This window comes from Gracilinanus agilis, chromosome 5 (assembly GCF_016433145.1).
Source record: "Gracilinanus agilis isolate LMUSP501 chromosome 5, AgileGrace, whole genome shotgun sequence".
Lineage (NCBI taxonomy): Eukaryota > Metazoa > Chordata > Mammalia > Didelphimorphia > Didelphidae > Gracilinanus > Gracilinanus agilis.
This window is the reverse complement of record NC_058134.1, coordinates 155,936,868-155,961,200: the sequence shown is the minus strand read 5'-3', so window position 1 is coordinate 155,961,200 and position 24,333 is coordinate 155,936,868. Positions and strand designations below refer to the sequence as shown.

The window sequence follows — 24,333 nt, the reverse complement described above, 5'->3', positions numbered from 1 at the left end:
TCTCTCTCTCTCTCACACACACACACACACACACACACACACTCACTTTCATTTATTCTACAAACCATAAATAGATGATCTATACTTTCTTATTAACTTTTAACTTCTCTCAATACATGCAGACTTAGATATTTTTTTCTCTTTGATCAATCCCAGGCCCTTTATGTACATTCTCTTTGACCTAACTTGGACTCAGCTGCTTTTAGAATATAAACGATAATTACATTCTGAAACCCTTATAGCTACTTGGTTTAATAAGTGCTCTAATTAGGTCCTTAGCTTTTTCTCTTGCTTGCTGCTAAATATCCAAGACCCCTTCCCTTTAATATTTTCTGAGTGATTCTGATTTGTCTTTTAAAGAAGGGCAAATAAATGTAGCCATCCCTACATTCCTAGCTATTCCCAACTCTTCACTCACTTTCTTTCTTTTGGAGTAAGTAAATTTTCCAGTTTGCTAACTAGCTTCTTTGAGAGGCTAGACCCTTAATCTTTTTGACATTTTGAAACTATTCAAAAAATCCTTACAAAATGAAAATAGAGATTAAACAGAGTTGAAAATTTTTCCTAATAAGCTGCAGAAATTCTTACTAGAGTCCTCAAAGTAAACACTAGTATCTACAGAAATTGTGGTGATGCTTTTAGGTCAGATTTTTAAGTTTGTGGAATTTGGGCTTGCTAGCATTATACTTGCTAGTTACTATTAAAATAGTATATATTTTATTTAAAAAAATTTTAACATGATTTATAAGTTTAGGGATGCTATTTAACATGGAACTCCATAATCCAATAAAATTTTTATTTCTAAATAGCATCTGTACACATTTGAGAAAGATTTGCAAGTTGTCAGTTGCTCCATCAACCATGAGAAAACATTACTTGGTAAGTAATTTTCTTTTGAATTTTTGCAATAATAATTTATTCTGCATTATCCATTTTAAGGGAGATGATTTTCTTAGACAAGCTAGTAGACCCTAACCTATATGAAAACATAAATTGTGCTATATTTCAACTTATGTCATTCTGTCATTTTGGCTCTTAGGTGTAAAGTGAAAATCATGAATATCTTCCAGATTCAAAAAACTTTAATGAAGTTTTCCAATTTTTTTCTCCATTAGCTGTAAGTTTTCTTCAGTCAGCTAAGGAAAGAAGGAATGAACTTCAACCAGGTAATGGCTATTTTTTACTATATCTATTAATATTTTTTTTTCAGGCTCTTTCATAGGAAGCAAGTAGGCATTTACTAAGTGCTGTGCTGGGAATACAGAAACAAACAAAAAGAAAGACAATTCTTGCTCTGAAGGGGCTTATATTCTTAAAAGGGGGAAATAATATTCAAAAGGGAACTGAAAAGTTGGTCTTGGAGAGGGAAGAAGGAAGAACTCTGGTTTGGGGGCATAGTTTTCAAGGCCAGAGAGTCAGGAATAGACCCAAGAGGAGGATGAAGATAGATTGACCTTAACCTTTCTACAAATAACATAGAATTTCAAGTTTTCCAAACATGAATTATTCTGCTTCTAAAGAATGAAAGCCCTAGGATCATGAGGTGCATGAGTTTCGTACAGTTCCAAATATAAGTTGAGCCCCATCTTGCTCATCTGTGGAAGCTCAGCTTCTCTTTGAATCTTAATGTAACATCCTATAATATTCTTTCCTTTCCTTGAATGTCTCTAGTACCTTTTTTATATCTATATGTCTTATCTGACACTCATGTAAATCCGTGTATTGCCAATTCTCATATGATTGTCCACAGTAGGAAACCTCTGTGCACACCCTGAGTTTGAATGTGCAAACTAGCCCTGGGTCAGTTTCTAGGAAGCATTATATGACTTGGGTACATTTTACTTCTTGGCCAGCTAATGGTGACAAGTGAGCTAAAAAGGGGCGAGTGGAAAGGTCCTCAATTGGGATTAGCCAGTAGATATGGAAGGGCCATTCCTTTAGGCATCCAACAAAAATTTTTCATTAATGACAATTTTCACCAAATAAATAGATTTTAGGGGACCAAGTTTTCCCTTGAAAATATGCCACTCAATTTACTCCCCTCCATGGAACTGTAGTCTCATTCTTAACCTTTCTACTTTTTCCTTCGGGAAGTGGTCATCATTCTTCTGTTCCTTCCCATTTTACCAGCTTCTTTTCTGGAATCTGGGCCAAAGCTGCCTGATCAGATAGGAGCCCTGTTCTTCAATGTAGAAGTTGCCATCTTTCATAGGAATGAATTACCCCACCCAAAATTAAATAGAGAATAATATTTGAGTCTCTTTTATCCTGGTTTCTGAAACCCTGGGACAATTATAGTTGTTAGGCTGTGGTTTCTGGAAAACCTGGGCAGTATCTGTCCTCATCTAAAGCAGGGAGAGGTTAGGATCCCTGGATTTCCATATCTGGTTGCAATTTTTTCCTTTTTCTTCTTGAGTTTCTTCCCTGAATTATCTTTCTCTTTCTACCAGTCAGTGCCAGCTCTTGGGGAATACTTTTTGGGAAATAGAGCTACTGTTCTCCCTCAATCAGTAACCATTATTTGGGTCTAAGGCCTCGTGGGAAATGTAGTTACCACATTTGTACCTACTTTATATCTATTCTTCCCTTCACTTTCCCTCCCTTCCTTTTGTGCAGAAGGATTAGAAGAGAGGGACAAAGGAGAAAGTTAGAACTGTTTCATACTTTGTTTGCTTTGGTTAATTTGGAGGAGCAAAAAGTAGAAGTAAAAAGATCTCTTAGGAGTCTATCACAACAGTTCATATGAGTGTTAATGAGAATCAAGTGGTCCTAAGGTGTTGACAGTAAGAATAGAGAAACCAGAGCTGTAGAGAGATTGTGGAGTTAGAATCAATAGGATCTGGTTTTTGATCTGTATTTGATCAAATAAAAAAAATCAAAACCAACTGTATTTGAGAGACAGGGAGTTGGGAAGAGTTAGTGATAATACTAATGATGAAGACTAAGTGAATGGTGAGATAACGAAGTGAAAGTAGTGAAGTAGGAAGATTTTTTGGGTGGAAGATAAGCTCAGTTACAGACATGCTGAAGTTAGATATAAATAGAGTATTCTAAAGGCTGTCAGAAATATGGGGCTAGTGCTCAGAAGAGATTTGGAAGTCAATTGTGTGGAGAAAACATTTCAAACTACAGGAGCAAAGGGAGCTATCAAGAGATAGAGTTATTAGGGGCCCAATATAAACTCTTGGAAAAATGCTCACTTTAAGAATTTATGATGAGGAAGGGGAGCCAATAAAGGAGACAGGGTAAAAGTGATTAGAGAGGTAGGAAGAGAGCCAAGAGAATGTGGAGTCTCAGAAGACAAGGGAGGAAGAGATTGAGAGTCCTCAAGGAGGGGAATTGTCAACCCTATCCAATGTTGTAATGTCAGGAAGGATGAGGATGGACAAAGTTTGTTAAGTTTAGGATGTCATTGGTTAGCTTGAAAGAAGCAATTTCAATAGCGGTGAAGACTGAAGCCAGATTGCAAAATTTAGAGGAATGTTCAGTCTTTTGTCTTGCCCTCAATCCACCCCTTATTCAAATCTAGTTTCTATGTAAAGTCATTGTTATCCTTAAAAGAGAAGTTTCAGTGATAAAGTGATAAAGACAGAAGCTGGATTACAAAAGATTGAAGGAAGGTTTTATCTTTGTTTTGCCACTGATTGACCCACTATCCAAATCTAGCCTTTCTGTAAAGTCTTCTTGCCCATGCTAATTCTTATTCTTCAAACTTCTGATAAATTTTTATCCAGTACCACATACTTATTTCATAGATTCATAGAATGTTAGAACTTAAAAAGATTTTAAGAGTTCAGCTGGTCCCATTTCATTTTACAGATAAGAGAATTGAGGCCTTAGTGTGAAAGGAAGAGAATAAACATTTATTTAGCACCTGCTATATGTCAGGTACTATGCCAAGTGCTTTATGCATTATTAGTTGAATTGACTCACTCAGTTTGTCATTTAAAGTGATTCTCTCACTACCACATAATGAAAGAACTGGAGCTGATCCTAGAATTCAGATCTTTTGCCTCCCATGCCATTTCCAGTAGACTACAAGGTCATGTGGAATTTTAAAAAGAAATGTTCCTAAATAAAATTTGACTACATTGGTAAAATCATATTTTAAAAATTTGGTGCAATGTTCAGCAAAGAAGAAGTATTTAACTAGACTAGGAAGAGATTTCAAACATAATGATTTTATGAGCCCTAGTTTTAAAGTCACAGAACAATGAACCTTTTTGTATGACTATAGTTGCTTAGAATAATTCATTAATATGGCCAAGATAATAGGTTCAGGTTTCATGTGAGCCAGATAGCTTTGTGTTCTGTTTCATGGCTGTCGATTTTTTTTCTAACATTAGCTATACGGTATATACAAACACTGGGTATTATCTATCCAATATATAAGGCATATGTAGCACTTGGAGGGAAGGAGAGCACTTGGAAATGGGAGAGTGGCTCAGTTAGTACAAATATGATTCTATTGTTAGGGAAAAATAACTTGGAGTATATTCCTGATTATATGACATCTCATACGGACACAGACATACACAAAAGATCACGGCATTATTGCACATCAGTAATATTTGCCATGGAACTAAATTATATGTGAATCAATGCCAGGCATAGAACCAAGTACTGTTTGTGCCATATGAAGCCAAAGTCTTTGTGTATTTCTATGAAAATGGCTTCTCTGGGACTTTTGACTCATCTCATTAATGTGGAAATCCATTTTCTGCCATATTTTAAATCCATTTGAGCTATTAAAATCCCCTCAACTTCCATTTTAACTTTTTTTTGAGGGAAGACCTTATTCCTGAAACTGTACCTGCTAATTCAGGTGATTTATCATGTTTCCAAAGACCTAATAGTACTAATCAGGTCTGTTCATCTAGCAGGTGAAATTGTGAGAACTGATAACTCAGGCTCTCCTGAGAAAAGCAACTTTTGTTTGAAATGTAATTCTTTATCACAGTCTAAACAATTCTTGCCAAACTGGGCATTTGTCCACTGCCTCTCCTCCTCCCCTCCAATGTCCTGTGATTTGGGCTCATCAAGGACTTCTTTGTTTGCACTTGGCTCTCTTGAAAAACTCCTTCTGTGTTCTGTGATATGTCGATTACATATTGACATGCCACATATTGGGGAGCTGTCAAGTGGATTTTGAAGCCTGGGTCTCTACTCTTCTGGCGCCTTGTCATTACTAGATGCTTCTGGATTTTGGAAAATTTCTTTGGGTTGTCAAAGGAGCACATTAGCTACTGTCCACACAGAGAACCGATTCTTTTAGTGTAGTATGACACCAAGGTCCTCATGCATATGTCTGAAAATGGTTTTTCAGGGACTTTTAGACTCATTTTTGCCAATGTGAGATTAGGGATAGGAAAAAAAAATTAATTCACGTGAATGCCAGAATTGTTACCCTTAGTTTGTATTCAGTTTAAAAAAGAGTGTGTAGCAATTTCCCCTTCCATTTGCTTTTGGGAAAGATACAATATTACTTGTTCTTATTAATCTTAACTGCTTAATATCTTTATTTCTTCATAGTCTCTAAGTGTTTGACTTTGTTGATTGAAATTCATCCAGTTAACAATGTGAAAGTCCTGAAAGCAGTAGATAGCCGCATCTGGGTACAGGTAAGCCAATTTGTCACTAATTGCCCTAATCAAAAGGCATGCAACTCTAAATACAACTCTATTTTTTCTGAAAAAAAAAATCTTACATAATATAGCATCAAAGGTCTGAATGCGCTTGATGTGACTTTTATATACAATGTTTATATTATTCTCAAAGTGAAACACTTAAGCATGTGTATGGAGATATCTTTCTGTTCTAATCAAATTAGTCTGCTCCTTGTTCCCTGTATGTCATTCCATCTTCTGCCTGTGCCTTTCCACAGTGACTTCTTATATTTGGAATTTACTTTCTTCTTATGTCCACTTTTTAGAAATCCTTAGCTTTTGTGAAAGGATGCGTCAGATGTCAGCTTCTATGGGAGTCCATTCCTGATTCTGTCTAGTTCTAAATATTCTCTCCTGAAAATTTCTCTGTTACTTTATATATATTTTCCCCTCATTAGACTATATGCTCTTTTGTCTTTCTTTCTATTCCCAGTGATTAGCCTGGTGGCTGGCACATAGTAGATGCTTAATAAATATGCTTCTTGACCAACTGACTGACTTTATATTTACCTGCGAATATATGCTAAATTGCCTCAGTGGAATGTAAGTGCCTTCAGGTCAAAGAGAAGAAAATCAAGACTAAGTCATTGTTGAATCTCCAGTAAAGGTGCTGTTAAATCTTTACATAGTCATATGCAGTTGTTTGTTAGACTACTGAATTGGCATCCCAAATTTTACTTTGGCTTTGCATTGTCTGAACATCCTGGTCCATGTCCTCTATGAATCCAGGCCAGGGTGTAGGACTAAACCATTTTTGAGGGTCATTTTTTCCCTCAAGGAAAAAAAAAATCTTATTGCTAGTAATTTCTACCTGATGGACCCAGGATCTCTCAAAATCATAAGGTAGCCTCCACTCCTTAACATAGCCACTTCCAGAACAATGTTTTGTCACTTAGGTACTTGGGAGAGGAAGCACAAAGTGGAGAAATTATCAAGGGCTCTAGGAAACCGCTTTCCTAGATGAATTCTCTTTCTTTAGTTGCCACATGGGAGTGGCCAAGCAGGGATGGGGCAAAAGAATGCTGCCAAAACTTGACCCTGTTATAGAAAGTCTCTTGAAAGAGTTTGCTACTTGCCAAGAAGGAGAGTGGAAGGAAAAGAGCATCAGGGGTGAGGTCACTCCCTATCATTTAAAGGTCCACTGTCTCATTAGCTCTTCCTGCACCCTGATCAGAAAGGAAATGCCTTGTCATCTAAGGGAGCAAAGTCCTCTCCCTGAAAAGTCACTTACATGGCTGGTCAGAAGCAGAAAGGGAACCTGGAGTGACCCCTTTACTTTCATTTGACCCTTGTTACATCTATAAAGCACTGTGTGTGTGTGTGTGTGTGTGTGTGTGTGTGTGTGTGTGTGTGTGTNNTTCCTCTTTGTGTGTGTGTGTGTGTGTGTGTGTGTGTGTGTGTGTGTGTGTGTGTGTGTTGTGTCTATGCATATTTGTGAATCAATTCAAACTTGTACCTAGGGCACAAACCTAATTCCCTTTGTTCTTCTCTGAGCTACTTACTTCAGTCCTTTCCCCTTCCGCCTAATCCCCACATAACCACCCTCCTGCTAATTTTTGTATTTCTTCAAGTCAAAGCAGACAGAGAATGATAGAGATAGACAGAAAGACAGAGAATGTGTGAATTTATATTTTTCTATAGCTCCTTCTAACATTAAGTCCTAGAATTTTTTGTTGTTGTGTTGTTTAAGAAATATATTTTGTTTAGTTGTTAAGAAAACAACTACTTACCAGAATGAATGGTAGAATGTTCACCTTTTGTTCAATTGGAGGCTATTGACTCCATGTAGGTACTCCCTAATTTTCCACAAATATAGGATCCTAGGATTTAAAATTTGAAGGAAACTTAGTGATGATCTAATCCAGTCCCCTCATTTTATAGGTTGGAAAGCTGGGGCCAAGAAAGGTGAATGAAATAAAATGTTTTTTGTGTGATTAAATATTGATCATTTTTTATAGTTGTTAGTAGTACTGGGACTGAACCTAGGTGTTCTGATTTTTTTAAAAGATCAGTGGGGGCAGCTGGGTAGCTCGTTGGATTGAGAGCCAGGCCTAGATATGGGATATAGGTTCAAATCTGACCTCAGACCCTTCCCAACTGTGTGACCCTGGGCAAGTCACTTAACCCCCATTGCCTAGCCCATACCACTCTTCTGCCTTGGAACCTATACACAGTATTGATTCTAAGGTAAGGGTTCAAAATAAATAATTAAATAAAAGATCAGTGGTTTTTTTTTTCTTTTTCTTTTTTTTCTATTGTACCTTATTTGGCTTCCCCCTCGCTTCAGTCTAGTCATTGTATTTTTGTGTGTATATCCTCTAAATATGTGTTTCATGGTCATAAATAAGTTCTGTATCTGGCAGAACACTGATCAGATGCTACTTTTGGAATATCTGGGCTAGTAAGGCAGTTGCTTATGGTTGTGAATAATTTGCTTTTTACAGTTTCTCTATCCAATTGATGAAAGAAAGCCTTTCCCAGAGAGCCATCTGTTACTGATTTCAGAAGAGAAGTGTAAGTGACTCTTTAGTTTTCAGTTGGTATGCTATCCTGGTTAAAAATAATAATAAAAAAAACCCAACTATCTATGAACAAAGCTTTACAAATAAAAATGACCTACTCGCTGAGGATTCTAAGCTCATCAAGGTGGCAACTAGGGATAGCACCCTATTTCTTCAATGTGGATTTGAACCTTAAACGGATTTATTTTGCACAGAGGTGACTTTTCCTGACTACTTTTGATTGCTTCATGCTTTTTGTAGTTTTCTCACATGGAGATACGAGCTATTTGATCACATCTGGGAGGAGGGGAAATTTTGGAGTTGTTCCTTCAAAATGGGCCAGAATATTCCAGAATTTCATACTGTTGGCTTTTCTTAAGTCTGCTGTCAGAAACAGATGCTGTTGTCAGTAGGGCAACCAGTGGAGGCTTTTCTCCTGAAGTGGGTCGGGTCTGTGAGGAGCTGTACTCAGGTTCTTGCCCAATCCCTGACCTACCAGGAGTGTGCATGTGCTTGATAGCTGGCTTTAAGAGGTGGGTGGAGATGATCAGCTCTGACTTGTGCACTGACATGCAAGTGACTGTCCAAAAAGGTTATTTTAAAGCTACGTAGAGGTTTTATCCTAACGAGACTGCCGTAGGTTGGATTCCTACTTCTTCCTCTCCCAATTATCTTGTGTAATGGGGTTTTCTCCCTGAGGTATATTAATTTGAGTGGTCCAGTTTTTTATATATTGAAGCTGGCCTTGGAACCATAGTGCTCTGTATTCTTTTTTCCAACGTTGATGTGTGAGTAATTGGTTAGTGCTTCAGAGAGAAGCTCATCTAACATTAAAAGCATTATGCACTATGGACATTACAGCACTGAGTAAATGCAGGGCTTGAAAGAGCCCACGAGGTGGAAAAGGGCACAGTTTGTAATTGAGCATTTATTGTGAGGGCACCATCTGGAGTTGGACTGCTTTGTGTCCTGTCATTTAATCTGTATTCCCACAGGGCTTTGTTCATGACGGCTTCTGTGCCAAATCATTAACTGGAAGCCTTAATCCTATTTGTCATAAATATTGAATTTTCTTCCTTTTTTATTTTTTAAGATATTGAACAATTTCACATCCAAGTCGTCGGGGAAGATGAAAATAGGGTGGTAAGTACTCGGACCCTTCCCTAACCCTGCGATTCACAATTCTTCCACAAACAATTCATTCCCAAGCAGGAGGGTGGCTCAGTGGATAGAGAGTTCAGGCCTGGAGATAAGAAGTCATAGACTCAAAAATGGCCCCAGACCCTTCCCAGCTGTGTGACCTTGGACAAGTCACTTAATCCCACTTGTCTTGTCCTTACTTCTCTTTTGCCTTGGAATTGATATTTATTCTAAGACAGACGGTAAAGGCTAAAAACCTCAAACAATTCATTCCTGCCATAAAAAGGACAATAATATTAGAACATGAAAATACTTTGAAGTTTAAGCCTATGGCTTTAAATGATAATAATGATGATGATATTGAGTAAAAGGAGGCAGACAGAGGTTTAAATGTCTTGCCCAAGGTAACATAGCCAGTAAGTGTCTGAGACTGGATTTGAATTCAGGTCTTCCTGAATTTTTGGTCCAGTGCTCTATTCCTTTGTGCCACCTAACTGAATTTACTACTAAAGAAAGTCATATCCCCAAGTTTTAATCAGAAAAGAAGTAAACAGTTAGGAACAGAATGGCGCTCTAGAAAAGCTGTTGGAATTAGTCAGTAGACTTAAATTCGAATTCTGCCTTTAGAACTTGTCTATCTTCTTCAGGCCTCAATTTCCTCATCTGTTAGAAGAAAAACAAGGGGATTAGCGTAGATGACTTTTAAGATCCTCTCTACCACTAAATCTAAGTTTCCATGATTTCCTTCAAATCTGCTACAAACTCAGGTCTGACCAAATGAGGATGGCAATAATACGAGAAGGGAAAATAATAGCCAATGTTTACACAGTCCTTTAAGAGTTACAAATTACATTACAAATATTATATATCTGATCATCACCATAGATATATGAATGTATGCTACAGATATTACCACATACATTTTACATACATGGAAAGTGGAATCACAGAAAGATTAAACTGGCCACCCAACTAGGAAGTGTTGGAGTAGGGATTTGAACCTAGGTTTCTCCTGCTTCTAAATAGCAAGCTCTTTCCACAATGGCTCTTTTATTTTATTATTATTATATTATAGTTAAAAAGCTCTTTTATTTATAGATGACTTAGAAATTAGCCTGGATGTCTATGGCCTGGAGGCAAACACCTCTGGTGTCTGTTTGCCTCTTGGGAATGCTTTTTGAATTAAGAAGAAAACCAGTGAGGCAATCCTTGCTCCATTCTGCCAATCTTCAGGCTTCCCCAGACTAGTTTCATGTCATTCTTAAATACTACAGGATATTATAGTGAATGGAACCACTGGTCTTAGATGAGGTAAAACTTTTGCTTTAAATTCTACATCCCCCAAATAAGCCTCTGAAGAGAAATTCACCCCAAGTTTGAAGTATGAATATCAGCAAAAATATATAGTAGCCATTTAAAGCTCCCTCACATTGGTTGTCTCTAGACTGTTTCTTCTTTTGTTCTATCTGCCTCAGTATAGCATACTTTGAAGCCGGATGGGTAAATTGGGGTGGGGGTGATGATAATTATAGCAATGCTATAATTACTTTGAGGCAGCACTGTACAAGTATAGAAGCTTTTTGGTCTCAGGACCTCTTTACGCTTTTAAAAATTATTGAGGACACACTCTCTCCCCAAGAGCTTTTGTTTACATAGGTTTTATTTATTGGTATTTTCCATGCTATGTCTCAGTATTATTAGGAAAATAGTTTTGACCTTGTGGACCTCCTGGGATACCAGGATTATACTTTGAGAACCATTGGTATAGTAGAAAGATCCACAGATCATTAACAAGGAGGTCTGAGTTTTAGTCCTACTTCTGCATCTAACCCCTTGAATGGGTTAGGAAAAATCACCTAACTTCAGTTTTTTTTGGTCTATAAAATGAAGAGGTTGAACTAGATGACCTCTCTGGTACTTTCCTGTTATGTAATTCTGTATTGTTTCAGATATGTATTTTATTGTAGCTGTGGGTGTACTTGCTTCTTTGCCTTCAAAGTTGAAGCGCTTTCATTAGGTTATGTAAAAGGCTGGGAAGTCTGAATCAACTGCTGACTTCCAATGGGAGTAGCCTAGCTAGGATGCCTCCCTAGAAGATGTAATTGATAAAGTCCTACCTGAAAGAATAATTGGAAGGAATTATTAGTGAAATATTTAAGAGCAGTTTTTATCCATGAGATTCTTGATTGCTGATGCTGATTATTGCTTTTCTTTTAAAAATAGTTATATATGGTCTAAAAAAATCCTTTTACTCCATCAGGTGATTAAAAATTCAGGTCATCTCCCAAGAGACCGAGTTATTGAGGACTTTCTTTGGGCCCAATGGGATATGTCAGAACAGAGATTATACTATATCAACCTAAAGGTAAAAAAAAAGAATCCACTTGGCATTTTCATTTTCTGTATAAAATTTTTATTTCTTGTGATTATTACTTTTAAGAAGCATTATTTGGAGATGTAGTTCTATCAAAGTGGTAAAAATGTTCTCTTCCCAGTTTTGTCTGTGTACATCTTTAGTTTTCAGTAGTAACCTCTTTCGTTGTGTTTTGTTTCATTAATTTTGATCATAAACTGGCTTTTTTTTTTTAGAAATCAGAAAGTATCTTGAAGTGTATCCAGTTCTATGCTGATGAGAATTTTAACTTAATCGTAAGTCCAACCTTCATTTATATATTTTCCTTCTAATGAGCTTGTGTTGTAGGTTATATTTATAAACAACCAATGGCATTATATATTTAAGCATTCAGAAACTAGAGAGGCAGCTAGAATACTCTCTAGGTATAGTCATGTATTAGATAAAGAAGAGGGCTGGAAAGGTTAGTAATAAAATATGCTTTGTGGAGTCAGAGTATCTTAGGTGTAAGGGCAGGGTTAGTAAGAAATTAGGCTATAGTTGATAGAGTCTAAAGTGGTTAAATATCTTCTTATTTGCTCCAAAATGAACTGGGGACATTGGGATAGTGGTGGGAAACTATGTAAATATGTATAGGCTAATCAGAAAAAAATCATTATCACTAGCTCAAAACTTAGCAATGTCATTCCACATGAAGCAGACATTTTTGATAACCTTATAGATGAGACAGCATATGTGTATTATATATAAATATTGCTGATTGCTGATGCTGAGACATATATATATATATGTACATATATATATATAGTATTATGGATCCTTCAGATAATCTGGTGAAGCCTATGGATTTCTCAGAATAGTCCTTTTAAACGTATAAAATAAAATAAAATGCATACCAAAAAACCCATTATAGACGAGAGGAACAATGATCTGCTCAAAAGAATCTTGAACTCAGAGTAAATGTGGCAAAACTCTTTTATTTCATTCTCATGAGAATGGGTACTCACGAGCCCGTTAAGCAAGTACCAGGAATGGGATCCTGCAGGCTCCCTTTTATTAACATGAATCAGTGTCTCCCCTCATTCACCATTGGATGGTTTCTAGAGGGTTTTATATTCTCATCACAAGAGCCAGCTGATTGAAGTGCAATTTACAACCCCAATCATTCACTTTAAAGTAAAGCAACTTCAGCTGTTAGCCTCTTAAAGGGAACTAACCTATTGTAGGTTCCTTGCCATGTCCTGTTGACGTAAATGTGGGGGAAAAGGAGCTTGAGCTGGGAACATGAAACAACTCAATTTTTTCTTCTTACTCCATTATACAGACTTAAGAGAGGAGTCCACCATTTTGTTAGGACCTGTTCCTCACCGTAGACAAGGATTAATAGTTGAACTGCCAACTGAGGCTAGATCATGGGTGTTATAGCAGTATAATAGTTGATACTGACTTGTGGCTTTGCTAAAAAAATGTACTTTCTTAATTCCATTCAATTTCTAAAGCCATATTGACATTGTCACAGAGGTATACTATAATGGCTGCTGCCTATTCCTCCACTGGCCTGTTATGAGTCTTATATGGTTATAGCTTTCCTTGGGCTCCTCAAAGGAACCTATTTTAAAAAGAATTTGAGAAAAAGTTTGCTGAGTCTGACCTTAAAAGATAGGCATGGACATACTATGAAAGATGCACTAGACTTTGATCATAAAGAAATAATAATAAAAAAAAAAACAAACCAACAAGCTTTCTGTGATTGAACTTTTGTGAATAGCCCCAATAATGGTAAAGCTAGAATTGCTCAGATGTATATGAAGGTAGTTTGAGTTTTCTGAGGATACAATGCTCTCTTTTCCTTTTGTTAATATAACTTTTTTGTTCCTTCCTTCCTAACTCTCCTGATTTTCAAGTTTGAAGTTCCCTTGGACATTTCACTCTGTGCCACTGGATTAAGGTCAGCAGTTCATGGATTACTTTTGAATTTTTAATATATTCATGTGGACAAAATGATGTATGCTCTAACCTCCCTTTTAGATTGAAGGCTACCTAAGGGAAAGGGTTGGTTGAGTTTAATTTAGTTCTCGTGCCACACAGTTCAGTACCATGACATTCATTAGACATGTGGGAAGTGCTGAATTCTCTCTTATCACAAATACAGGATTTTCCCCAAACGTATTTGTCGAATGGTGGGTAAGACAAAAGTTTTCTTTGTGGGAAAAAACCAATTCTCTGTTATTCTCAAATTAGCATAATTAAACTAACCACTTTATCCAAGAAAGGATCTCAAAATTCATAGTTAGTTCATAATCAATTAGTCACACTGATTTGCAGGGTCTTTCTGATTCTACCAGGTATTTCCATGCATTTTGATCTATAAAAGTATTTCTTTTTTTCCCCTATAATTGAGGAAAAATCTTCATCTCCATCCTGATCATCAAATGGTTAGGTGTAAGCTATGTTTTCTTTAGAAGTTTTGTTGATGCCTTTTGTTTTTTACTTATTTTGTTTTTCTTGAAATCTTCCCTTTTCTGATTGGCTTTGTAACAAAGAAAACCAATTAGGCAAGAATACCACATCATGCCCTTTGTCTCTGCTGCGAGGAGAGAAGCATTTTCACTCTCCAGAACTATTTTTGGTTTTCAATTAAGGAATAAATCATATTTAAAACAAAGGAACAGAACTCTATCCTCATAACTGTCCAAGGGGATGCTGCAGGTTATTCATTCCACTTCAGCTTTCGAGCAGAGCTGAAACAGTGTGGGCAGATGGAACATGCAAAGGGCACAGCAGAGAATGTTTTTTCATTGTTTTTTCTTCTTCTTATAAATGGCATGTTTTTAATGCTAGGAATGACACTTGTCACTTAGCTATTAATTTTATGATGAATCAAATCTGTGTGACAATGAAGGCTGAATAATTCCTTTAGATGCTAATACTGTGTGTGTAAATGCATGCCCATTTGCTTGTGTTTGCAATTTTCCAAACTATCCTAGAGCACAGAAATGCCTTTCTTACTTCTTACTCATTTTTTGTCTTCCATCCCTTTTACCTAAAAAGTAGAATGGCATGAATGTACATGTGATGAAAGGAGATATGATAGAAATCTACTACAAAGGTACTTGTACATATTAGAATCAACAGTCATTCTGAATTAGTCTTACTAAATCTAAGCTGCATTATATTTTGCTAGTAATAGATTTGGGGTTTTTTTGGGGGTTTTTTTAGCCATATGAGAACTTTCAGTTCTGCTTCAGTCAGAACATGATAACTTCTCTCTCCTTTTTTTTGGCATGCTGACCACATTCCATGTCGTGGCTATGTCCAGTTTGCACTTTAGGGTGAGAAGAGAAATACCACAACCACTTGTTTTTAGTAGCCCCCACCAGAAACACAAATCACTAAAGTACTTTTGCCTTTAGAGTAAAAAAAAGTAATTAAATATTTGGGGGCTCAGATTTCTCCACTTGGCAGTAATGTTATTTTTTTTGGAGTTAGACTCACCTATGCTGCCTTTTAGATATGCTCCATCCACTGAAACATTTGCCCTCTTTTTTGAGAAGTCAAATGTGTTAACTCCCTGACAATCGCCTATTGTTAATAAAAGGAAGTTCTATGCAAATGAAATGATTTCATTCTGAAAGTCAACATTCCCACCCATATGCTATCATCAAGCCAGACCTTGGAGAAGACAGAAAAGGCAGATTTAGGAGTATTGTGTGGTCTATCCTGAAACCTTTTATGGTACTTTTCTGAGTGAATTTCCCCTTTCTTGTTATAAATGCCATAGTGTTTTCTACTATCTATTGGGAAAATCTTTTTCAAATATTGTTTGAACCAAGATAAGTAAGAGGGATAGAAAAAAAAATCCCCAAATCCTCATAAAGTAATTCCTCATAAGTTAAATTCCTCATAAAGTAAAATGATTATAATTCTACTTGTGAATAATTTTAAAAAACAACAGGCATACTCTTTTTTATATGGTATCTGGAAAGGAGCAAAGTATTTTTTTTAAGAAGGCACTTAGGAGGCTCAGTAGATACTTATTAGTATACTCAGTGATACACTTATTAGCTGTGTGAACCTGGTTAGCAAAATCCTCTTTGCCTTAACCAAGGGAGGAGCGGATGGCAAACCATGCCAGTATGTTTGCCAAGAAAACTTCATGAACAATATGGTTCGGAGAGTCACAAAGAGTCACACATGGTGGAGTGACATTTTAAAAAAATATGAAGTAATTTAGCATGAATGTTTCCATTGGTTGACATAAATCCCTATGAAGAAATTGCCACCAAACATCTTTAAGTTCTCAAATAAAACCATGTTCTTATGAGATAGCTAGGTAGCTCCCTGAATAAGTGCTAGGTTGGGGTTCAGGATAACCTGAGGTGAAATGTGGCCTCAGATAGTAGTTGTGTGACCCTGAGCAAATTATTTCACTTCTGTTGACTCAGTTTCCTCAAATGTAAATAATAGCACCTACCTCCCAGGGTTGTGGATCAAAAGAGGTCATATTTGTGAAGTGCCTAGCACAGTGTCAGGCACTCAGTGAATACTTGTTTCATTCCATCCTTTCTTTTTATTCATAAACAGGTAAATAAGAGCAGTTTACTGTTGCTTATTTAGGGATACTTGGGATGAAGGAAGCGATGGAGATGGAAGGAGTGAGTAATAGATGAAGGAGTCATAGAGGTAGAAGCTTGGCCTTAAGCTCTTCATTCTATAGATGAGTGTGGGAAACCTGCAGCTCACAGCTGTCAAGTGATTTGCCCATAGCAGTCATGGAGATTATTCCTGGCTTGAACAAGGCTTAGAAACTAAGGCTCTTGAATTCTTTATGCTACCATCCCTGTTATATTTCAGTGACTATTCATAAATTGTAAGAATGAACACTGTATTTTATAATCTAGTTCCAATATTTTTTGTTTGTTTCTTTTTTCTTTCTTTCTTTCTTTTTTTTTTTTTGCTCTTAGGCTCGTGAATTTTGGGTATGAAGACTCTCAGAATCAAGGAGTGTTGTCCAAAGATCTGAATCTACATGTTTTTACCAGTCACACAGGTAGTACCAGGCTTATCTTTACCCTTACTGTTAGTCACCATAATATATGTATACTAAGATTCTCTAAAAATGGTCACATTGTTGACTTATGGTTTCAAAAAGAACCTGTATTAAAACCACATTAAAGGTGATTCATTTTATTATGGATTTCAATATACTCAAACCTGTGTGAGAAACAAAGCCTATCCTTTTCAATGCTAGCAATTCTGCCAGTGTTATTATATTGCTACGAGTAATGCAATGCTACAACATCCAGAGAGTTAAAAATGAGTATTACATGAAACAAATTTAGGATAGAGAGAGGAGTTGGGCCAGCTGCTTACGGGGGATTAGGGCTTCATATGGTCAACTTATGGGAAGTCCTGGTCAAGAATCAAGCTGGATGGGCAGGTATGGGTGGGTTGAGATTCATATTTTGTAGGGAGCTTCCACAGGGGTGAAGTCTTAGATCCTTTTGAGAATATACAATAACAAGCAAAATATAATGGGTACTTGGAAGGTATGAGCCAGCTATAACATAAAAAATAAGAGAACTGAAAGTGGAATTAGGGTAAGAGAGACCTGTAGGCAAAGAAGAAGATGCCTTTACTGGTCATTGCTGATAACAGACTGTCCAGCTTTTTTTTTTTTTTTTTTTTTTTTTGGTATCCTTTAAATGTCAGGGGAAAGAACATGACCCCTTCATCCCTTGCCAACTTATTGGATCTCCTCTTCTCCCATTGAACTTAAGAGTCAACGTGGACGAGAGTTCTACAGGAAAGCAGGTGCAGATGGGTTATAATCTGCATCATTGGAGAGAAGGTCCAAATTGATGAAATCACAGATGCATTTTATTATACCAAATTGTGTCCTCTCTTTCAAAGATAACTTTCTATCTGATAAGTGTGTTGTTGTCCTTAAATGGAAGTGAATCATCATTTGAATATCATATGCTTTGAATTATTTTTTAAGAACTGTGATGAACCTATCTATAAAATCTCATCTGATATCCCTTATCAGAAGGATATATAGCTTTTTTGGGGGGCAGGTAGAGACAGGATTTCTTTATCTCCTCCAGGCTCAGTCCCACTGTGATCAGTATGATAACTTTGATCTGCTCTGTTTATGACCTGGACCATGTTGCCCATCCTTAGGCAACCTTGCTTTCAGGCACTCATCATATTAATATCAAACTTATTGAGGGTATTCAATCAGCTTAGCTCTCTGTAGTTGAGACCTCTTGAGCCTAAGAGGTCCACCAGCCTCAACCGCAACTAGTAGCTGGGATTACAGGTATGTACCCCCATACTGGACTCAGGCATATTTTTTGTAAGATAATCTGTGGTCAGGAGTGAGAGTGAGGCTAACCAGCCTACACGAAAATTAAATTGATTATGCTTTAAGGACATAGTGTCTCCTTTTGATTGATCCATTGGAGAAAGATTGATATAACACGGAAATTCAAGGCATTCTTATGGCTAAGATGGATAGATATGGATCTGCAAATAGGCATGAATATCAAATCCCAAAGAATTATAAAGGACTCAATATTAACTCAAAATACCTCCACCAGAGTACCCTGGGCTCTGTATTTTTAAATATTTTTATTAGTAACAGGGGAAAAGGCATAAATGATATATTCATCTAGTTTCCAGATGACTCAAAACAGAGAGAGATATCTAACACTTTGGGTGACATACTCAGGAACCAAAAAGAATTCCATAGGTTAGAATGTTGGGCTGATTCTAGTAAAAAGAGATTTAATAGGAAGAAACATAAAACATTTCTTACAAAAGCTTTAAAAATGCAGTTTTCTAAGTAACAAAAAGGAATGTTTTAGCTTAACCTTACTTTTTTGAAAAATTCAAGTGTTTTAGTATACTATACACTCAATGGGAGTCAAAATATGATATATATATATATATAAAGTATAATATGATAGCCAAAAATATATTAGGCACCTTAAGAAAGGCATATTGTTTAGGAGTAAGGAAGTGATAATTGTGTTGTACTTTACTCACCTAAGTCCTCAGCTATATTCATTTCTAGGGCCAACTTAAAAAAAATCCTTATCTTCTGTCTTAGAATCAAAACTGTGTATTTGGTAAAGGCTAGGCAATGGGAGTTAAGTGACTTGCCCCCTAAGTCACACAGCTAAGAAGAGTCCTGAGGCCATATTTTCTAGGGGTCAACTTTAAGGAAGGAGTTAGATAACTTAGTATCTTGAGATACTTTTCACCAGGAGAGTGATATACTTGAGCTCTTAACGTATGATATTTGGTGATGGCACTGAGGACCTTAAGCCTAGGGAAGAGAAGACAGAGTTTGGTGGGAAACATAACTCTTCCCAAATAAATGAAGGTTATCAGGAGGAAAAGGATTCAATGAGTTCTACTTGGTTCCATAGGGAAGAGCTAGAGGAAAAGGGAAGAAGTTCCAAAAAGACATATTTAGGTATGATACAAGGAAACACTTCTTAAAAAACGGAGCTGACCAAATGTAGAGTGGGCTACCTCAGGAGATAGTTCTCCCTCCTGAAAGGTCTTTATTTATTTTTTTAGTCCAACTCTTTCATTTTATTTATCAATTTTTAAAATCTTTAATTAATTAATTAATTAAGAACATTTTCCCATGGTTACAGGATTCATGTTCTATCTCTGCCCTTCCCCCATCCCTTTCCATAGCTAACACACAATTCCACTGGGTTTTACATGTATCATTGATCAAGACCTATTTCCATACTATTGATATTTGCACTAGGGTACTCATTTAGAGTCTATATCCCCAATCATATCCCGGAGAGGTCTTTAAACAAAAACTTGATGACCACCTGTCAGTGACATTGTAGAGGAATAGAATAGCAAATAGAAGCTAACATGTACATAACACTTTGTGTTTTATAAAGTACTTCATATACGTTATTTCATAGATTCTTGCTCAGGTAGAAGTTGAACTAGATGTCCATTGAGGTTTCTTCCAACTTTGGGAGTCCACCATGCTGTATTATTCTGATATCAGTGTTATATTGAAGTGCCTATATTTAATAAAGAATATTCTCAAACTTACTGAGTCATTTCTTTACTCTTTTAAGGATCTGAAATTGTTTCAGTATGTCGTACTACTTCAACTGACATCAGGCTATCAGAATCTCTCTAAAACTCAGTAAATGGTCTTTCTGAGAATTTTTGTAGGTCTCCCCTTCCCTCCCTCCCCCAATTACTTTCTGGCTGATTCACAGGTGAACATCTCAGAATTGAGCTAGGTTGATCCTCTGACAATGGTCATAAAGTCTTTCACCAGATTTGTTCTTGCTGCCTTTCCATCCAGGCAGGATATTCCAGTTTATATTTCGATGGTTTTATCTTCAGGGGCACACACATACTATGGTGAGCTGACAAAGTAAGCTTTAAATGGAGGTTCTAAAAAAATATGACTGCAAATTGCTATAGCCATATTAGTAACATTTCCCCTCTCTCTTTTTACTTCCCTAAAGGCTCTAGGACTAAGTCCAGGCCAGCCTCTGTAGTCATTTTAGAGATGAGTCTTTGCTATCCCCCTCTACTATTAGCATCAACTGGTAACTAATTGCTACCAGTGAGCTGGTGAGACCAAGAACCTTGGGAATAACCGTTCCCCTACCCCTGCATCATCACTATTTCCACACCAATCCCTCCAGTTATTGTCCAAGGGAACAACAACTCTTGTGGAAATGAGACATGGCCAGCTATCTCTTGGTGTGCTATGATTTCTATTTGCTCAGCAGTCATTGCTACTAAAGACTCAGAAAAGAAAGTTCTTGCCATCCAAGTCTTTGGCACTTTCAGGTGGCTCAGCGTCAGTAAAAAATACGATTTTGTCAATGGAAATGACACAAAAAAGAAGCATTAGCATTACTTTACCAGTGTACTGCTGGCTTTTTCTGTCTGCCTTGCAATTGAGTCTTTCTATATGTATTGTTTTCCCCTATTACAGGGGTCGGCAATCTTTTTGGCCGTGAGAGCCATAAATGCTACATTTTTTAAAATGTAATTTCGTGAGAGCCGTACAGTGCTCACAGTGTGCGCTCCTGTAACAGCACCTGAAAAAAAATGGACTTTATGGCTCCTGCAGAAAGAGCCATATCTGGCCCTCAAAAGAGCCAGATATGTCTCGAGAGCCATACATTGCCGACCCCTACCCTATTAGAATGTGAGGTCCTTAAGTATAGGGACTGTCTTGCTTTTTCTGTTTTGCTCTCTACCAATGATATAGTACTTTGTGTCATAATCAATATTTAATAAATCCCGTTTTCCTTGATTCATTCCTTGTGAGATGTTGGATATTTAATTCAATTGTTAGACACTTCCACATCATTTCTCAAATGATAAACAGCTGAATTTTTTTTTAATATGGAAAGACCTACATGAAGTTATAACAACTGAATCAAGCAGTACCAAGAGAAAGTTGTATACAGCAACAGAAATATTGTTTGAAGAATAACTTGTGTGGGTCCACTTCTAGAGAAAGAAATGATAAACAGAACTAAGCAAAACATTGCTTTATATACCCATATAACTGTTTATCAATGATGCCTTCTCTAATGGAGAAAGGGGAGGAAGGAAGGGAATTACTAGGTTATTTTAATGTGACAAACAAGTAAATGAATTAAAATTAAAAATAAAAAAGAACATAATACTAAGGTAACAAAACCACAGAGGGAAACGGATATGATAGTTGCATTTTTGGTAAGTATTCTTATGATAATGCAACTTATTTCAGTCTTTACACATGCCTGAGACATTGGCATGTTGTACACTTATTTCTGTGATCATGGCATAGTATTGGAATAGTTATTGTTTAGATTCTTCCAGCCTGATGTTGGAAAGCTAAATAATGGGGGTTGTTGGTATATGTAATAAGGAAGTGCAGAGAAAGGATATCCTAAAGGTAGCTGTCTAAAAGCTGTATTTTAAAAGAGAAAATGGTTAAGTCCCTTAACTGTTCTCAGTATTCCATATTTGGATGACTAATTGACCACCTGCCTTTAGCAGTGTGTGGAGTTAAACTGCTTTCTGTGGTTCCTATAAAAATAACCTCTGTGATGTGTTTGTTCTTCTTTCTTTGTTGAATTCTGAGGTGGTACTTTCCGGATTCACTATTTCTATTTTCACTGTCTACTTCATGATTTTATATACAGGCTATAACATACCATGCCATATCAAGTAAAATACTCAATCCGTTTAAATGGTATGAGCTGTGAATAAGTCTGCTTTTTCCTCTCTCAGCAGTGTCTGTGAGAGAAGAAAATGTGCCCTGTTCTCCACAGCCAACACTAGAGTCAGAATGCAGCCTATGTCAAATGGGATTCTTCCAGATTGGCTAAGATCGAGCACTTCTGAGAATCCACTTTTGTTTTCCAACCAAGGGAATTCAATGATGAGTTGTCAGTTCAGAGTTCCACAGAAGGCCTTTTCAAATGACCTGTTTTGTATATGTGGTTGAAGAATCACTTCCTGGGAGATTTAGTGTTGGAGAAGGATAGGACGAAACAGGTGGTCTGGTCCATCACATCCAATTTCAGGGTAGTTATCGATAAAATAATGAGCCTCATTCTCTGCATGCACATGAGTGAATATGTATTCCCTAGTCCCTGAAGGGAGGAAACTCTCATTCCTTTCCTCTAAAGTATTTAGCTAAGTACCGAGTCTACTTTAATAGCCAATAATCTGCTGACTAAATCTCTTTTGAGGCATCTTCTACTGGAGAGAGAAGGATAGAAAAGAACCCCAAGTCCTATATCACTTTCATAAAATGCAAAGGGCTACATTTTTATTCATTCTCATAAAGTTGGTTTTCTGGTTCTTGGTTAAGAAATTACATTTGTGTTTTGGTGTTTTATGTGATTTGTTGTAATTGTTCAAAATGATACCATCCTATGGAAAATTAATATTATAAATTCTTATTGTTGAAAATTATCTGATAACCAGTTAGTTTTAAAGGGGAAAAAACCTTAACGTTTACCTTAGAATCAATACTAATTATTGGTTCTAAGGTACAAGAGTGGCAAGGGCTAGGCAATTGGAGTTAAGTGGCTTACCCAGAGTCTCATAGGTAGAAAGTATTTGATGCCAGATTTGAACCCAGGTCTTTCTGACTCCAGGTCTGGTGCTCTCCATTGTGCTGCCTCACTGCCATAGAAAGGCAGATAGTTTTGATTTTTTTATGATCACCATCAGTAGAAATTTATAACACATTCATGAGGTACACAGGACACATCAATAAGCTTTGCCTTTCAAATGATGTCTTCTCTCTTTATCTAATGAATAGTAAATTTGTGATAGACAAACATAACTGAATATCCCAACCCACCCTGTGGTAGCCGCTGTTTTGTGATTTTGGATGCCCAAAGCCCATTTCCTTTTGCTATTATGTCAGTATAGATTTTTGAACGATGCTCCTGTTCACAGGACTTTAGTTATGCCAGTGCATTACAGTAGTGGTGGTAGTAATGAGCAGCAAGATTTTCCTGTTAATGTTCTTTCTCAGATTATCTTGATAATACTTAATCATGTAAATTCTACATACAAAATTGAATATATACTTCTTGGGAGCAGGAATTCCTTTTTATTTTGTTTTTATATCCCCAAGAGGGCTTTATGCCTGGTCAGTGTACAATAAATGTTTATTGGAATGGATTGTGACCGACTTAATGGATTTAGACTGACTTACTATTAAAAATGAGCCTTCAGGGTATTTTCTTTGGGCATATTCTCTTTCTGCCACATTTTAGCATTATTCCAAACATCTGATTTACCGCAGAATAATGGTGAGAGGAATAACTAGTCCGAAGGGTGTTTTTTTGAGAACTTTGCAAAAGAAAATGTTGCATAAATGCAGAGTGAGTTGGAGACTTTTGACACTGTAATGCATTGGTATAAGCTCTATATTGTAAACAGGAACATAACTCAAAGATCTGTTTTGACATAAAGATTATGAAAAAGGTATTTTGACATTTTTTCTTATACTTCTCTTCTCTTTCCTCAAAGTAAGGTATATGGTATAGGGACTTAGTACCAGGACTTAGTGTGTTATTGATAAAGAATTAGAAATGTGAAGTATTCATCTCTTCGGCTTCTTTGGCTATTTGAGCAGCAAAAACAGGGATTGGGGGAGTGGGTTGCAGCAACTTTTGAGGAAAATCTGGTGCAAAGTTAAAAAAAAAGGTTTGGTGATTGCAAGTAATCAGTACAATTTGTCAATCTGGATAAAAGCTAAATCCCTAAAATGACTTGGACTTTGAAGAATAGAGAGGAACAGGTAGCAAATTCATGGATTAGGGAATCAAATGCAAAAAGTCTAACTTCAGCTTTCTGTTATATACTCAGTGACTACATTTTTAATTTTCTTATCAGATTTGAAAATGATACAAAGCTGGAAAAAATAGCTCACATATTCAGTGATAGAGTGAGGCTCCAGAAAATTCTTGATAGTCCAGAACAGTGGGCTTAAACTAATAAAACTAAATTTACTGAAGATAGATGCAAAATCCTATGCACGGGTTCAAAAAATCAACTTCACAAGCACAGGAGTTATGATGATAATTTATATGAACTGATCAGAGGGCTTTGGTGGTTTGTAAGCTTGAAATGAGTCAACTAAGTGGCA

The 24,333-nt window shown here is 36.6% G+C and overlaps 1 protein-coding gene across 1 annotated transcript in view; it reads left to right on the top strand.

Annotated features, from left to right (window-relative positions):
* The window catches only part of LOC123248609 (gamma-secretase activating protein), a 107,230-nt gene that overhangs the window by 19,392 nt on the left and 63,505 nt on the right, over positions 1-24,333 (top strand). The window contains exons 4-12 of the mRNA XM_044677441.1: positions 810-879; positions 1,116-1,166; positions 5,533-5,621; positions 8,111-8,180; positions 9,261-9,310; positions 11,568-11,672; positions 11,897-11,956; positions 13,565-13,608; positions 16,625-16,710. Of these exons, the coding sequence (XP_044533376.1) occupies positions 810-879; positions 1,116-1,166; positions 5,533-5,621; positions 8,111-8,180; positions 9,261-9,310; positions 11,568-11,672; positions 11,897-11,956; positions 13,565-13,608; positions 16,625-16,710 (625 nt within the window). The remainder of the gene's footprint in view (positions 1-809; positions 880-1,115; positions 1,167-5,532; positions 5,622-8,110; positions 8,181-9,260; positions 9,311-11,567; positions 11,673-11,896; positions 11,957-13,564; positions 13,609-16,624; positions 16,711-24,333) is intronic.